Below are 18,392 nucleotides of genomic sequence, written 5' to 3'. Positions count from 1 at the left end.
CAGCCTTTACCCTTCTCTGAGTGCAGGCCCTAGTACCTGGCAATCCACAATAATCTATTCCTGCCATTACTCCCCTTAAATAGGAAATTAAATTATGGCCAGCATGTCTGATTAGATTTTAGGAGCTCGATATTAGCAGGGCGGCGGGTTTGCAGCGAGGGGTCGACTGGGCGCGTGGGTAACGCGCCCAGTGAAATCAGGGTGCTCTGCATGCGATTTCAGCTTGATTGGAGCCACTTACTTGTGCTTCCGGGTTTCGCGCTGGAAAGCTGCGCAGCGGGCGGACTTGAGCATGCACAGCATAGGCTGTCAGCTGGAGGAGCCCGATTTAAAGGGGCAGTTCTCCACTGACTGATGCTGTAGAAAGGAGCCAAAATTACAGCATGGAGCAGCCCAGGGGGAAGGCTGCTCCCAGGTTTAATGATGCCTCACTCCAGGTATTATTGGATGGGGTGAGGAGGAGGGGGAGGACAGAGATCTTCCCTCTGCCAGGCGGGAGGAAGTGGCTTGCCTCTGCCACCAAGAAGGCCTGGCTCGAGGTGGCAGAGGAGTTCACGTGCACCACCAAAATATCGCGCACCTGCATACAGTGCAGGAGGCGCATCAATCACCTAAGTAGGTCAGCCAAAGTGAGTACACTTACTCATTCCCCTACACTCCGTCTGCCACATCACCGCCCCCACCCCACATCTCCTTCTGCACTGCCAACACTACTCTGTCACCTCACTCCTCACACCCACTCAAAACTCATCCTCATCTTACCTGCACTTACTCACCTCGCCAGTACTCATCCCGCCACTACCACTCAACCCAATCCTCATACAATCTCATGGCTCTATCTCATACGCACCCTCTCATGCATCTCTTTCATGGTCAGCCTCCCTCAACTTGCCACTACCTGTGCTGCAGCCACAGGGCATGCATTACATATGTGTAGTAGCCATGATGTGGAGATGCCAGTGATGGACTGGGGTGTACAAATGTAAGGAATCTTACAACACCAGGTTATAGTCCAACAGTTTTATTTGAAAATCACAAGCTTTCGGAGGCTTTCTCCTTCGTCAGGTGAGTGTCGAGATTCATTGAAAATTACCGCATTTATAGTCATAGAACAATGCCTGGTGATTACAGATAATCTTTCCAACTGCCCGTTATCAAGGCCATCAAATTAATTGAATAGTGTTCAGACAGAGAAACCTTAGATACCCCAGACAACTGAATATACAAACGGCCAGAACCAAAGAAAGAGAGAGAGAGAGAGAGAGAGAGAAACATCCGAAAGGAAGAGAAAGAGAGAGAATGACCAGTTGTATTAAAAACAGATAACCTTTTTTTCCCCTGGTGGGGTTACGTGTAGTGCGACATGAACCCAAGATCCCGGTTGAGGCCGTCCTCATGGGTGCGGAACTTGGCTATCAATTTCTGCTCGACGATTTTGCGTTGTCTTGTGTCTCAAAGGCCGCCTTGGAGAACGCAAGGCCGCCTTGAAGCGTTCTCCAAGGCGGCCTTCGAGACACAAGACAACGCAAAATCGTCGAGCAGAAATTGATAGCCAAGTTCTGCACCCATGAGGACGGCCTCAACCGGGATCTTGGGTTCATGTCGCGCTGCACGTAACCCCACCAGCAGGGAAAAAAAAGTTATCTGTTTTTAATACAACTGGACATTCTCTCTCTCTTCCTTTCGGATGTTTCTCTCTCTCTCTCTCTTTCTTTGGTTCTGGCCGTTTGTATATTCAGTTGTCTGGGGTATCTAAGGTTTCTCTGTCTGAACACTATTCAATTAATTTGATGGACTTGATAACGGGCAGTTGGAAAGATTATCTGTAATCACCAGGCATTGTTCTATGACTATATATGCGGTAATTTTCAATGAATCTCGACACTCACCTGACGAAGGAGAAAGCCTCCGAAAGCTTGTGATTTTCAAATAAAACTGTTGGACTATAACCTGGTGTTGTAAGATTCCTTACATATGTGTAGTAGGAAGCGTAAGGCAAACGTGTCGTGAGCAAGAAGGGGATGCACAAGGGTGTTTGAGGGTTTGTCATGGTTTTTACCTATATTTAATCTCTGATTAACTCACTTTACATATTATATTGTCACCACTACTGCCACGTCTTTGCGAATCTTGTCTGGTTTGTGCAATAATGCCCTTTCCTGAGGATCACTATGAAGACCCAGACCTGATGCCACCCATTGTGTCACTGCAGAGTGGGTGTAGGTATATTTGCAGGGCTGTTTTGTGCAGACGACTGAGAGACGTCAGCGATGTGCCCGGTGATACCCTGGAAGGATGCGGAGGAGAAGTTGTTGAGGGCAGTGGTGACTTTGACAGCGACAGGTAAGAAGATGGTGCTCGGGCCAGCCGGGAGCAGCTCGGCATGAAGGAGGCTGCAGATGTCCACGACTACATGTCAAGTGACTCTGAGCCTCCATGTGCACTGCTGCTCAGAGAGGTCCAGGAAGCTGAGCCTCGGTCTGTAGACTCTGTGCCGAGGGTAGTGCCCTCTGCGACGCATCTCTCTCTGCCGTTGCCCTCCCTCCTGTTGTGCAGGTGGATGTGTCACAGCACTGTGTTGTGGAGCTCCACGTGTCAGAGGTGGACAGCGTGGCCGGCGAGGCTGGTGATGCTGTTCGCCCTCTGAGGAGGTCATGACTGCAGCTATGGCGGCCCCCATCCGGAAGATGTACATCTGAGGGGGTCTGCAAGGTAGGTAAATGTGTCTGGACACAGGGTAAGCGTGCAAGTTTGTGAATTTAATTGTTAGGAGGAGGGTGGTGGAGGCTAAACTTTGTCCAAAGTGACAGAGTGGCCTCCTGCAATGAGTGAGGGTCTCCCCCCGCCCCCCCCCCCCCCCCGACCTGTCAAATGGACCTTTGCAGCTGCCACAGGCTGATGGCTGCAACACGTCCATTTGAACTGGGAGTGTATCCCCCAGTACGGGGGACAGTCTCAGTTAATTTCAAAATCCCAGCCCTTCTAAAAAATCAGGTCAATCAGGTCTGTAAACAACCTGAAGAACCTGTTTAAGTACTTTAAGTGGCACCCCGCCGGCTTTAAATGGCGGTGGGAGTCCCAGATGCGGGGGCTGTGCGCGCATGTCAGCGCGTCACTGGAGCCGGGCTCCAGACCCGCCCCAGGAATCCCCGATTTTCGCAGCCCCCCCGCCACGAACGCACCCGATCAGGGGTGCGAAAATCGAGCCCGAGATGTATGCTTGATTATCACTGGACAATTGCACAGCTAGGTAATCTCCACTGATCCAATATCACCAGTAAGGAAAAATGGGTGGAGTGTATAAAGGGCAATGATCCAATACCATCAGTCTTCCACCCCCGCTGAAGTTGAAAGTTACCCCCTTCATTGTTAGTTTTGAAATTAAATAATTGCAAAGAATAGTGGTATAAATTTAAGGATAAATTTTGGTACTCGTCAAGTAAGTGTGTGTGTGTGTGTGTTTGTGGGGGGAGGTGGTGAATGCCAACTAAGTGATACAGTGGGTTAGCATACTGTTCGTCAACCTCTGGATCCTGGATTTGAACCCACACTGCTATGATGAATACCTTCTCTCCCTGTAGACTGTGAGGTCCTAGAGTGACAAGGGAAACTTTGAACTTGAAATGTTGCTGTGCTTTAATGTCCATTTTGTGATGTGTTCTGAGTGATTGGGGCAGCTGTGTTTCTTTTATTAATGTGTTTCCTTTTGTACCTGAGAGTGAACATAAAGCAGGAAAGAATTAGCATAAAGGAGGGAAATCCTGGAAGAACTGTACCATTATTAAAGTTCGGAAGGAGTGGATTTGAATAAAGTCCTGAATTGAAACATGTCGGCCCCGAATTTCCTCAGGGATTCCTGAGGCAGGATTCCAATGCAGATGATTAGTGGGGGTGGAAATGGGGTGTGACCCAATAACACTGCGACTCTGCCCTGAAGATCTGGATATAGAGCAAGTGTTTCCTATGGGCAGAGTAGCAAAACACAACCAGTAATGTGCATATCAACCCCTTCTCCCCTGTGGCAAGAGACTACCGGGGCTGGCTTTGCTGAAATGTTGCTCATGGCATTAGGGAAGTGGGTCAGCATGTTAATGACTATTATTTCCCATGTGGGAGTTAGTGGCATTCAGAAGCTTGAGTGTGAGCTATAAAACAACACCATCTTCCTATTAGGAGGTGATAATGATGGTGATGGAGAAAGATCCCAGTCCCCAATCTTGGACTTCCCTAAGTTAAACTTAGTGGTAAAATCAGATGTAAAAGAACCACATATCTTGGGGAACTGACAAAAATAATGGTAGATTTTGTTTTTTTACCCTCTGACTCAGAGGCAGGAATGCTGCCACTAAGCCAAAGGCTCCCTACAATCAAATGAACCAACAGTGCAAAATTACCCGTAATTCGACAAGGCATTTGACAAGGTGCCACATCAAAGGCTACTACACAAAATAAGAGCTCATGGTGTAGGGGGTAACATATTAGCATGGATAAAGGATTGGTTAGCTAACTGGAAATGGAGAGTAGGCATAAATGGGTCATTTTCAGGTTGGCAAGATGTAACGAGTGGAGTGCCACAGGGGTCAGTGCTTGGGCCTCCACTATTTACAATCTATATCAATGACTTGGATGAAGGGACCAAATGTATGGTTGCTAAATTTGCTGATGGCACAAAGGTAGGTAGGAAAGTAAGTTGTGAAGAGGACATAAGGGGCTCAATTTTGAAATGGTGGTGAGTTGGCAGTGGGGTGGGGGCGGGTGAAGGTGCACGTGGCAAACCCGCATAAACAAAACTTACCATTTCCGACGCTATCACATTATAATTGATAATGATTAACATGCTCTCCGGGTTTCGCACCCGGCAGCCAGCCTGATTGATAGGCTGACTGCCTTCAGCAGCTGCAACGCGGCGGCGGTGGGGAGGTGGGTGGGGGAGGGGTGGGGGGGTGGGGGGAGAAAGAAAGCAAGACGTCATCCGGCGCTGGAAAGGAAGATGGGGGGGCCAAGAGTGGAAGATCGGGGGTGGGGGAGAGAGGGGAAGATCGGGGGTGAAGAGGAGAAGATCGGCGGTAAAGAGGAGGAGATCGGCGGTAAAGAGGAGGAGATCGGGTGGACATCGGTAGGGTGAAGAGGGGGAGACATCGGACATCGGAGCAGGGTGGAAAGTTGGTTGATTTTGTGTTTTAACTTCGTGCAATGGTTTTTTATTTAATTTATTACGTTTATTTTTGCCTGATCAGGCCAGGCGTGAATCAGAAGCGGTGGGCAAGCTGCCCAGGTAAGTTAAAAATCGTTCCAAATACCTAATATGTCACAAGTAAAGTGCCTTAAGTACTCCAATGAGGTACATTTGGCTCTTTAACTATCATCCTGCCGGCTTTAATTGCCGACGGGACATCCGGTTTCGGGATGCCCGAGCGCACACAGGTGCGTCCATGGGGAACTTGGAAGTCGGCGGGTTGGAGCCAGCTTCCGAACCCGAACGGAATTGCCCCAATTTTCGGAGCCCCCCCACCCCCACAATTTCCCAGGAAAATCGAGCCCAAGGAGTCTGCAAAGGGATATAGATACGTTAAGTGAGTGAGCAAAAATTTGGCAGATGGAGTATAATGTGGGAAAATGTGAACTTGTCCACTTTGGCAGGAGGAATAGAAAAGCAGTAAATTATTTAAATAGAGAGAGATTGCAGAACTCTCAGGTACAGAGGGATCTGGGTGTCCTAGTACATGAATTACAAAAAGTTAGTATGCAGGTACAGCAAGTGATTAGGAAGGCAAATGGAATGTTGTCATTTCTTGCAAGGGGAATGGAATATAAAAGTAGAGATGTTTTGCTACAGTTGTACAGGGCATTGGTGAGACCACATCTAGAATACTGGGTGCAGTTTTGGTCTCCTTATTTAAGAAAGGACATAATTGCTTTGGAGGTGGTTCAGAGAAGGTTCACTCGACTCATTCCTGGGATGAGGGGGTTATCTTATGAGGAAAGGTTGGACAAGTTGGGCCTGTATAGTTTAGAAGAATGAGAGGTGATCTTAATGAAACATATAAGATCCTGAGGGGACTAGAAGGGGTAGATGCTGAGAGGATGTTTCCCCTTGTGGAAGAGACTAGAACTAGGGGACACAGTTTAAAAATAAGGGGTCTCCCATTTAAGATGGAAATGAGAGGAAATTTTTTCTCTCAGAGGGTCGTGAGTCTATGGAACTCTCTTCCACAGAGAGTGGTGGAGGCAGGGTCATTGAATATTTTTAAGGCTGAGTTAGATAGATTCCTGATTAACAAGGGAGTCAAAGTTTACAGTACATAGATGGGAAAGTAGGGTTGAGGTCACAATCAGATCAGCCATGATCTTATCAAATAGCAGAGCAGGCTCAAGGGGCCGAATGGCCTACTCCTGCTCTTAATTCGTAGGTAGGTATGTTTGTATTCGGCACTGTATTAGAACTAAATTGCCACCCATAGTGACCATAAACATACAACAGAGGGTACTCTTGTGAAGTTGGATTTAAGACACGGTGCAAAGGGAGCTTTACTTTCTCTGGCCCAAGTTATATCTAAATTTGAGTGTTGATGCTAAAACTGAGTGCAAAACATGCAAATTCTTCCAGATTTTAACCCAGGCTGTTTAAGGCAATGTGTCTTTCTTTTCTTATTAGAAATAATTACAAAACTGAATGGGAAGATTTAACATGGCTCTGTACATGGAAAGAGCTATAAGAAATGCCACCATCAGTACCACTTTCATACATTGTTTTCCCTTTGTCCTATGTCTTATAGTAGCCTAGTGAATGATGACTTGTTCCCACGTTTCAACAACAAGCAGTATGCTAAATAACTTCTCTGCACTTTTTTTCAAACTGAGAAACAGGGTGGAAATTTATCTTGAGTGGTAGTGTAAAACGGGTGGTATATCAGCCACCTGTTATACTCCCCCACCTGATAATAAGCTCCACTGACATCAACAGAATTGAATATCAAGCAAGGCGTATAACGGGCGGCCCACGTGATACTGCCCAAGTCGAATTTTGCCCCCATAATATTCCCGCAAACACGTCTATCACTGAACTTGCCAAAAATGTTTTTTAAGTCATTTCTCTGTTGCAACCAAAATGATTATAACACACATATACCCATCACTTTGTATACATGGGCAATTGGATTTACTGAAGCCCATCAACTGCATTTCAAAAGATAACTAATTCCCAGTGGAATCAAGGATGAGCAGAACGTTCTGAGGCATCTCCAACACAATCATTTTTGAGAGCATTCCAAATATTTTTTTATTGGTTCTGCTGAAAATAGGTGGAAGGGAATAAAATACAAACTTTCTTCAATTATTTAAAATAGTGAAGAGATACCATCATTGTGCTCCAAAGCGTTAAGTACTAAAGTTATTTCTTAAACATGTTAAAAAAAAATAAAAAACACTTTTGATCACCAACTTATAATCAGGATATTTCCCTGACAATGTCACACATTCAGGTTTCTCCTGTCAAACTATATAATAAAATATTCTGTGGAAGAGAGTTGATAATTAATTATGGCCGCGGCAGTATAATTCAACCAAAGAGAAATGTCAGTGTGGTTTACATATGTCACCATCTGTCCACACGTACTAGCGGGACTACTATATCAATATCAGCAGTGAATTCTTCAATTCTCTCAGGCAGACTGCAACGAAGCTGCTCCATCCCTCGATTTTAGATGGGAATGTCCTTCCAGGGAGGGGAGTGAAGTACTTCTAATGTAAATTACACTCCTCAGGCAAAAGTGTCTAAAAAGATCTTTAAAACATCCCCAACTTTAAAGGACACATTCTCAGATGAAACAATCTAACTGCAACATCACAAAGAACGGACATGCAGTGATTCCTGGCTGGAAGGACCTCCACTCTGGTTGGCTATCATTCAGAGGGGATTGGTATTCTTCCCTCTCATTGTCAAATTCACTCTTGGAAAATAAATAATGAGATGAGTATTGGTCAGGAATTCCCAAGACTGCAATGGCAGACAGCTGAGAGGATCTGTCAGATATGTCAACAGAGCAAGTCTTTTCTGTTCAGGAGCCCTACAATGCCAGGTTTCCATGATGATGCTTTTGTACTGCCAAAATAGGTATAATTCCTGTCAGTGAGGAGATACCTCAAACAACTTTCTTTCAATGCTTTTGAAAATGATTTTCTCTTCAAGCTCTTTTATTCTCTTCTCTTTAGTTCTCCCTATGCAATAATCATTCCTCAGCTGCAATAACCATCACAAGAACTTACTCCCAAGCCTTTGTCATTGTTGCTCTTGAGCAGGTCCCGAGGAAGAGTACGGCCTTCACTCTGATTCCTGTGTGGAAGACCCTGGCCTCTGGTTTGCATCAATTCCTGGCAGACTTGCAGAGATTGTGAGCTTGTTATGTAGTGAATAACTGACATGGACCTGTGCTGTACAACTTCACAGCACAGCATACTGGAGCAGAAATGTTTCAATAAATATTTGAACATATATTAACAAGATAACAAGGTGGATTAGACTCAAATACCAAATTATCACATCATCTTGCGGTGTCTTGTGAACAGGCCGTATAATGGCAATCTGCAACATTTGAACGCTCATTTCTAATAAAAACACAAGTGCTGGAAATGCACAGCCGGCCTGTCAGCCTCTGTTAAGAGTAAAGACAGGTTAGCATTTCAGGTGCAACCCTGTACAAGTTCTTTCCTTTGTTTTCTAGCTTTAATGAAATTGTAAACATGAGTATAAAAGATAGGCTTATGATTTCATACAAATAGCAAACAAAGAAAATCCTCCCCCTTAATGAGTAAAAGGAGATGATGAGGAAAAAATAATGGTCACAAAAGGTGGTGATCAAAATGTGTAATAATGAAGTTTAACTGCCACTCCTGTAAAGACAACACTGCTGAGATGATACATGTCAGACCACATAAAACTAATGGTGGTAGCAGGAAAACAGGTGAGCACCCACTCTGATCACTGCCATTACCCATTTCTTTCAGTATGATCACTATAGTTAGGACTGGAATATTGGTAACATTACTGTACAAACAGATGATTCCTACCTGAGCACAGAGTTGGGTCCTTGTCAGACTGAGCTGAATCTGGAGGTTGTGAATGTGTTTGGGAAGTGCATTTTTTCTCACTTTTACTTCGGAGCTTCAACAAAGTCTCTTCAACATCTGTAATGTAATAGTTTTACTTTACTATGCAGTACCATTTATGGTTAAAAAAAAATAAATAGAAAAAGAAACATTTTTCTGAGGTGGCATATTTGCTTGAGGATTGAAGGGCCAAATCCTTGTAACACAACTATTAAGTGGCTCTTGGATGATTAAGTTGCCTTTGAATTAGACAGTGTCATGATTAAATGGAACATTCAACTCCCAATGCATTTTACATTACTTGGAATCCTTTGACCATACCATTTACGCCTCATTCACTTCCATCCTTTCCCTCTTTCTCCTCCTATTCAATTCGACCCATTATTCTCTTTCCTCCTTCACTTATACCCATCTATCTCTCTTCTCCTTTACTTCTGTCTCTCTTCCTTCATTTCTGTCTCTCTATTCCCTTTACTTCCCATCTCCATTTCTTTCTCTCCTCCTTGACTTTTGTCTGTTTCTTCCTTCACTTTTGCATGTCTCTCTTTGTCCTCATCTAAATGTCTTGCTCTTCCCTCCTTTCTCTCTTCTACATTTCCTTTTTTCTTTGCCTTTCATTTTTGATGTTGTTAACTCTCCCTCCAGTCTATTTCTACAATTGTGGCAGCATGAGGGACTCAGCAGGAGTGCACTGGATTGACATTCAGTGCCCACACCCAGTGTTGTTTTCCCCTTTCAGTTGGGACATGCAATATCGGAGTTTCCCACGGGTAGGTCCCAACTGAAGGCGGAAAGCATCGCTACTGGAAGTATGATATCATCTGTCAACTTGGTATTTTTCTGCCTATAGGAGAGATCAGTTGGGCATGATTTTAAATGGGAAAAACGGGTGAGTTGGGTGCAGGGGGAGGGGTAGGCAGTAAAAATGTTAAAGATCTAAAACTCGCCCCCAACCCGTCCACTTCCAGTTTGCACGGAGGTAAGACGAGGAGCGAGCGACCAACCCGCTCTTAGGAGGTGGGTCGGTCGGAGCTTTCAAGGAGGCTGCGGGCCTCCATTTTTTACAGATTTTTTGTTTTTAACCCCTGGGGGCCGGGATTCCTGGGCCTTCTCCTTCACGCCACGTGAGAGGTGGTGATTAGGCCCGAAAGTGCAGGTAAGTGCCTTTATAGCACAGCTTGTGGGCCCAGAGGAGTAGGAGTGCTTCCCGTACACCCAACAAGCCTACCCACAGCGACCCCCCCACCATGACCTCCGACCTCCACCCCCCCCCCACGATCTCCGAAATGACTCTCCCCCGCCCCTGATGGCCGAGCCCTTCGATGACTGAACACCCCCCCTGACGACCCCCGACCCCCATCCCTAACACTTACCTTTTCACATCCTCTCCCTGGCTGCTCTTCCGTCCGACTGAGACCAGCCTGTCAATCAGGCCAGCCTGTTGGGCGGGAAACGTATACAAAAAAAGTAAAAGATGTTCTTACATCAAAACTGAAAGGGCGTGCAGGAAGCCCGTACTTCCGGGTTTCCCGTCAGGAATTCCAGCCCCCCCCCGCCCTCCCGTCTTCCCGATAAAATCATGCCCGTTGCGTATGTTGGGCAACTTGTACCATTTCCTTATACCCCAGAAGTATGAGGGTGGATTGTTAACCCTGAAATAATATCCCAGCCACTTCCTGTGCAAGGTTGAGTTTCAGTTCAGGAGTCAATGACTTGCGTGTGGAAGCTGTCTTTTCTGGTGAGTATGACCAGAAAAGGCAGGACCTCCAGTTCATGGAGTAGCGAGGTAGCAGTGGAAACAAAAAATAAATATATTGACCAGGATATTTATAATCATATTCAGCTATTTTTGTATGCAAGGTATGCTGGAACTTTCTGTTCATACTATTTTGGGATAGAATAAACATTCATTCGAATTTTCTACGCTAACTGCAGAAAAAAGGGAGATATTGCATTTCGAAAAAGTAACTTTGCTTTCTCCCTGCACTTACCCTACATTTATTCAAAGGTCAGCCACTTGACTTGAAAAAATTGTGAACATAAAAAAAAACACATTGTATTTTCCATTTATTGTTCAATCCTATCTATCCTGGGCTATTAACTCTCATTTGCAGAAGCTGTGATGTCACTTTAAGAGTGTTCACCAACCTTTCCTCTGTGCTGCAGTCAAGTGCTTTAAGTCGAAGAGTGCAAGAAATTGTTTCTTTTCCTCAAAATCAGTTGCCTTGTTCAGTTCATCTGGAGAGTGGCTGATAGAACGGACTCGAGGAGGAGGAAGAGGAAGAGGGGAGCGTCTTTTCTTCTTTAAACAAAGTGGGGACGGGCTGCGTTCTCTCAGCATCCTGCGCCGCTTTCTCATCTTCTGTTGTTTGACTTCTTCTTTTTTGCTCTGAGTGGTCAGACCCACTGCTCCAAGGAACAGTAGTTTCTGTGATGGGACGTGAAGTAGATAACAGAAATCATTTTAAATTAACTTTTTTTTTTATTCGTTCATGGGATGTGGGCGTCGCTGGCAAGGCCAGCATTTATTGCCCATCCCTAATTGCCCTTGAGAAGGTGGTGGTGAGCCACTAATATCTATCTGGCTACATAGAATGAGCATTAATGAATAAGCCTGCTAGTCTTTTCTTGTACTTCAACTATGTGACACATGTATTTCAATCATGTGGGACATAAAATTCAACCATGTAACACATGTAATTCAACCATGTAACACACAGGTGAATTAGTCAGCACTACATAACCGACCCTGGGGGATAAAATTCCCCCCTTAATGTCAGAATCTCAAGAAACATCTACAAATAATTGCGTTAAGCCCAGTTACACCGTGAACATGTTGATTTGAGCAATCACAAAGGATTACCACTTATATGAAATTTCTGTGCACCTACCCTAGGAGTGTCATCTAGCTTGAGAGGAGGTCGCTCTGTCAGTCTGTGTATCCTTTCTCTTATCTCTCCCTTGCAGACTTCGCCATCTGAAGAACTACGACCAGAATGCTGTCCTGAGAAGTGGAAATCAATAAAGAGAAATAAGTGCATCATAAAAAGTATGTGTATCACCAAAACAAAATCATAAATTTCAGTCTTATGCATTCAACCTCTATTGTAACACTTCTGCATCAAATTATGAAAAGGTGTAAATTAAGAAAAAGCAAAGTAGAGCAAGCAGCACTCAATCCTTTCAATTTATTCACTATAGTTACATCATTCTGACACAGCCCAAAACAGCTTGTTTACATCTGTCACACTCATGAGTTAAATGGTTCAGTCAATGCAGCTTATGTTATTTCGTTTCACTCACCGACTTTCTGACATGTATCCTCATGCACATTGGACCCAAAATCTGAGTTTGAGGCAGAGATCTGGCATAAAACTAACGGAAGAGGACAAGCGGAGGAGGAAAATAGGCGGGACCCAGAAACACTGGGTCTCTACCCCAATGGCTCCTTGGGATTTCCTGCTGGGGACAGGGGTGGGAATGGGAAAGGTGGTAGTTCCATCCGCTTCCCTGGTGGACTGATGTCAAGAAGGAGGTTGGGCTGGTGCGACCAGGAAGTGTCAGCTTGGCTCAGTGATAGTACTCTAGCCTGAAGGTTGCGGGTTCAAGCTCCACTCCAGGATTTGAACACGTAATCTAGGCTGAGATTTTAGTGCAGTATTGAGTGAGTGCTGCATTGTTGAGGTACTGTCATTCAGACGAGATGTTAAACCGAGGCTCCATCTGCCTTTTCAGATGGACTTAAAAAATCTCATGGCACTATTCGAAGAGCAGTAGGGGAGCTCACCCCGGTGCCCTAGCCAACAGCAAGGGTGTTCTCCCTCAACCAACACCACCAAACTGGCCATTTATATTGTTGCTTTTTTTGGGACATTGCTGTGCAAACTGACTGCCGCAGTTGCCTACGTAACAAGAGTGACTGTAATTCTGAAGTGCAGTGAAACCTATGAATTACGAACACCTAAGGGACTGGCATCAGCATGTGTCCTTATTTTCAAAATAGCCATTGTATGTACTGACAGGGGCTGTGGGGGTATTCAAACCCCGATACAGGCAGGCACAGGGGCTGCAGAGGGGATTCAAACCCCGATACAGGCAGGCACAGGGGCTGCAAAGGGGATTCAAACCCCGATACAGGCAGGGACAGGGGCTGCAGGGGGGATTCAAACCCCGATACAGACAGGGACAGGGGCTGCAGGGGGGATTCAAACCCTGGATACAGGCAGGCTCAGGGGCCGCAGGGGGAATTCAAACCCCGTTACAGGCAGGGACAGGGGCTGCAGGGGGGATTCAAACCCCGATACAGACAGGGACAGGGGCTGCAGGGGGAATTCAAACCCTGTTACAGGCAGGGACAGGGGCTGCAGGGGGGATTCAAACCCCGATACAGACAGGGACAGGGGCTGCAGGGGGAATTCAAACCCCGTTACAGGCAGGGATAGGGGCTGCAGGGGGAATTCAAACCCCGATACAGACAGGGACAGGGGCCGCAGGGGGAATTCAAACCACAGATACCGCAGGAACAGGGGCTGCAGGGGTGATTCAAACCACAGATACCGCAGGGACAGAAAGGAATCCAGTAACAATCCATCAGTCATCACGATCCTCAGACTCAGATACAGTACGTACTTTGAACATTTTAAAGTGTGACATCAGGCTGTATTTAAGGTGTAAATGGGCTTGGTACATTGAAGGCTGTCTGTAGTTCATAATTTGCGAGTGGCCGTGGTTTCAGAGTGCCTCTTGTAATTTTACAATGTAAGTTATTTGGGACTGTCAATAAGTCCCCATTTTTTGCAGGTGTCCGTTTTTTGGGAGTGTCCGTTTATACAGGTTTCACTGTAATTCATTGGCTATTTTGCACTTTAGGACATATAAGGTATCGTATAAAAGGAAGTTTTTCTTTTTCTTTCTTCCTATGTTTGAAGTTAAGGAGAAGGACATTTTCAAAGATATCTTAACTTAATCATTTTTAATTTTTGTGCTGGCTTTCCGACCTTCAAATATGTTGCACTAAAATTACTACACCCTGGAAACTGGCACACAAATTTATGCTATTTAAGGCAGCCAAGCCCTTTACTATATCCAAATTAGAGAGAGACAGCAGTGGTCATTTACAATTACAAAACTGTAGAAATAGGACTGAGGTGCAAACTGAATTAATGGGGTGGAGGAGGCTGTGCTTAAATATGGGGCAAGTTTACCACCATACAAATGTCATACCATTCATCCTGGCTTCCTTCAGATTCTTTTCTGCCAGATCTAACTTGCTGACAACAGGTCTCTGGGCTGGCAGCTCCTCGTTGTACGTGATGCTGACAGAGCCATCATTGCTATGAAGCATAGACGTATTGGGCACTAGAGAACTCTTTCTGTTTTTCAGACTCAGATCTGTTGCTCCAGAGGTGGCAGACAGGTCCAAACATTCTTTCTGTAGCTCTTCAAGGCGACTATCTGCAATTTGATGTTTGAAGTCACTGTTGAAATCTTTTATGGATCGATGATTCGAAGCCTGGCCCTTCAAGTGTGGCACCGTGTCAGTTTTTAAACTTGGCATTCCAGATTTCTTAATTACACTCACATCTTTATCAGTGCAAGATTTAGGAAGTTCTGGGTTAAAGTGTTCTCCAGTGGTCTTGTTGAAAGCATTATTTCTCAGATTATTGTTGTGAAGTCTTTCTGGGTCCCTCTGTGCATCATGGTTGATCCTGGAGCAGTTATTGCTGTAGTTAAGTGCTTGAGCTGGTTGAAGCGCATGAGCCGATAGAAAGGGTCTCGGCAGAGGGGAGGAATCTCTCAAAGGATGCTGTGGTGAGATGAGAGGGGGAGGAGCTCTTAAGCGTAGTGGCCAGTCCTGCTTTTCATCTTCAGGGATAACTCTGCAACAAAAATGTAGGTTTTAAGAAATTACTAACAGTTTTATTTGGTATTGCTTACATGAAAACTCTCCACAGATGCAATATCTTCAACAGATTATTTGCTAACACAAACTGTACATTTAAATTTATTTTTGATTATCACTCTTGTTTTTTTGCCCAGTAATGATGTTTACCAGAGCTCAGTTTTGAACCATTTCAACCAAAGTCGTTTTAAAAATTGTACATGTAGTTACTCTTTTGGAAGTCATTTTTCTTTTGGAAGTGTTTTATTTCAATATATTAGCAATGGAAAAATAAGCAATTTTAAGTTAATGCTGGAGCTCAAAACAATTAGACTTTTGTAAAATGTTTTAAAAAAAGACAATGGCCTCGATATTAACTCCCCCCACCCCTCCCCACAACGGACGGGAGAGTGGTTAAACGGTCAAATGCGGGAAACGCGACAATAACCCGCTGTGCACACGCTCGTTTCCGTTTTAACAGCGGCGGATAACGGGGCATCCGAGAATCCCACCGTGGAGAGGTGGGTCGGTCATTAATATATTTAAATCGGGCTCCTATAATGCGAATGGGAGCCCAATTTGGAATTAGGAGGTGCTGTACGGGTGTCCCAGGGTCGGGAAACTTGGCAGTGAAACCGAGGCAAGACTGAGCAGCACTTTATTGGGGTGGTTAAAGGTCAGGAGGCTCAATCTAAATAAAGACTCAGTGCTCACAGTTGCATTCTCAGTTCCCTCTGAGAAACGGTTTGGAGTGAGTACTTGTTGTGAGAGACTTATTTGGAGGTGTTCACACAGAGAACATCATGATGGGTGGTCCAATGGCTGCTTTTGATTGGACTTCGGACGAGGAAGGGAATGAGCATCATCAGCAGCAAGGTCATGCTGTGGAGGGAGCTACAGGTGGCCAGCAGAGAAGGGAGCAACAGAGGGGTCGAGGTCGCAGAAGGCACCACCCACCTATCAGGGTCTACAGACAGAGGCTCAGCTTCCTTGACCTGTCAGAGGAGCAGTGCTTCTGAAGGCCGAGATTGTCAGGTGGTTCCAGACATTTGCAGCCTCCTAAGAGAAGACCCCCGGTGCCTGCTGGACCTGGTGGCCACACATTACCAGTGGCTGTTAAAGTCACCACTGCCCCCAATTTCTTTGCCTCCGGTTCCTTCCACGGCTCTACCGGAGACATAGAGGGTCTTGCAGTTGGCTGCACATAAATACATAAGGCAGATAACGGATGGATTGTGTGCCAGAGCTGGGAGGTATATAAACTTCCCCTGCGATGACAATAGCCAGAGTGAGCGGGAACTCAGATTCGCGTCTCTGGCTGGCTTCCCACAGGTTCAGGGTGTCACTGACTGCACACATGTGGCAATCCGAGCACCACCAAATCAAACAGGAGCATTTATCAACCACAAGGGATTTCATTCCATCAATGCTCAGCTGGTGTGCAACCACAAGAAAAGGTTCATGCAGGTCTGCGCCAGATTCCCTGGGAGCTGCCGTGATGCTTTCATACTGCGACAGTCCAACATCCAACATGTTCAGACCTGGAACCACTCTTAAGTAGTGGCTGCTAGGCGACAAAGGATACCCCTTTCAAACCTGGCTGATGGCACCTCTGAGGAACCCCACCGATGAACAACACGAGCCATATGATAACCAGATGTGTCATTGAGCAAGTCATCGGCACGCTCAAGTTGTGTTTCAGGTGCCTGGACAGGTCTGGAGACGCCCTTCAGTGCTCACCAGTGAGGGTCTCCAGGATAATCATGGTGTGCTGCGTTCTGCACAACATAACGCAGCAGCGAGGACGAGGTGCAGGAGGAACAAGCGGCTCAACACACCTCATCTGACAAGGATTCCAATACCGAGGAAGAGGAAGAGGAAGATGGGGCTCCCAAAGCAGCCGATCACATTGCTGCTTGAGATGCCAGGGATGCCTCGAAGGTTCAGTTAGTCACTCACACTGGACCAAAGTAAGTATAACATCCCCCGCCCCTTACATAAGCAGTCCTGTAACCATCCATCCACTCGTTCCACATCCACCAACTGATGTCAGTCAATTCCATGTATTCACATTCAGCACCAAACAAATGGAAAGCAGAGTTGATACTCAGCATTCAAGAATGGGGAGCACGGGAAAGTGGTGCAAAGTAATAAATTTAAGGTGACTTAATAAATTAAATATATTAACAAATTTTCGGAAACACCCATGTGCATACCCTGGTGAACTATAAAGCTTTTCTTTTTCTCTCTCCAACACTTCTACAGGAGCTTAAGTGCAAGAGCTAAAGCACACTTGCTGTGGGTGCACCACAGATTGGACATCCACAAAGTGGAAACCCTGAAAAATGAGGCAGGGGGTGTGGTGAAATAACTCCTGTCTCATTTTAATTTCTTTCAATACTTGTACTTCTTCCAGATGCAGGCACTATGTCCCCCCCCTCAGGAAGTACATGAATAATGCAAAGGGGGCAGAGAGCTGGCATCCCAGGTCTCCAGCTATTTTCCGCTGCTTTTCATTCCCGGACACAAAGCAGAGGAAAATCATCACTATTGTCTCCACTTTGGGCACTCAACTTTAGAAAGGATGTCAAGGCCATTGAGGGGTGCAAAAAATATTCACTAAGATGATTGTACCACCATAGGCTATAGTTATAAGGAAAGATTAGAAAAACTAGGTCTGTTCTTTACAGCAGGGAAAGTCAAGAGGAGATGTGCTAGACATGTTCAAAATTATGGAAGGTTTGATGAGGTAAATAGGGAAAAAACTATTTCCAGTGGATGGTGAGTAGGTAACTTGGAAGGCATAAATTTAAGATCGTCACCAGAAGATAGAAGGGAGAAGTCAGGAGAATTTTTTTTACACTGAGGGTTATTAGGATATAAGATGCCATACAAAAAACAGGGGTGAAAGCAAAATCCACAATAGCTTTTAAAAGGAAAGTGAATAAATATTTCAAAAACAAAAATGGGAAAGGATAGGATTATGGGACCAAGTAAATAGCTCTTTCAAAGAGCCACCACTGGCACAATGGGCTGAATGGCCTTCTTCTGTCCTGCAAAATGTTATGATTCTCTACATGGTGCAACCCCTGCGGCTTCTGCAGAGGTAGGGACAGGCTGCTCTAATACCTGCTCTGACTTTTGAGGTGCTCACGGCGGACGACCTCTGGGTGTTGGAGCCGGTGAGGACCCTACCAAAGACTGCTCCTCCTGCACCTGTGCAGGGGCAGACTGGGCCAAAAACAGTTACAAATACATCAGCAGCCAGAAGCAATAATCCACAAACTAACCTGCAAATCCTGCATGATCCCTTTAAATAGCTCTGGTGGGGTGGGGCGCGCCATGCTGTTTACCACCTGTTCAGCTGTGCGAGGCTAAGACGTGCGTTGGCTGGAGTGTTGAGTTC

General features: G+C 45.5%; 1 protein-coding gene across 1 annotated transcript in view; it reads right to left on the bottom strand.

The window, feature by feature from the left end:
- Window positions 1-18,392, bottom strand: part of LOC137335711 (genetic suppressor element 1-like) — a 193,652-nt gene that overhangs the window by 13,362 nt on the left and 161,898 nt on the right. The window contains exons 9-12 of the mRNA XM_068001011.1: window positions 14,329-14,984; window positions 11,997-12,109; window positions 11,254-11,533; window positions 9,067-9,183 (exon numbers count right to left, since the gene is read on the bottom strand). Of these exons, the coding sequence (XP_067857112.1) occupies window positions 9,067-9,183; window positions 11,254-11,533; window positions 11,997-12,109; window positions 14,329-14,984 (1,166 nt within the window). The remainder of the gene's footprint in view (window positions 1-9,066; window positions 9,184-11,253; window positions 11,534-11,996; window positions 12,110-14,328; window positions 14,985-18,392) is intronic.

This window comes from Heptranchias perlo, chromosome 2, assembly GCF_035084215.1.
Source record: "Heptranchias perlo isolate sHepPer1 chromosome 2, sHepPer1.hap1, whole genome shotgun sequence".
NCBI classification, from domain to species: domain Eukaryota; kingdom Metazoa; phylum Chordata; class Chondrichthyes; order Hexanchiformes; family Hexanchidae; genus Heptranchias; species Heptranchias perlo.
Note: the sequence above shows the minus strand (reverse complement) of the source record. Positions and strands in the feature narration are given on the sequence as shown.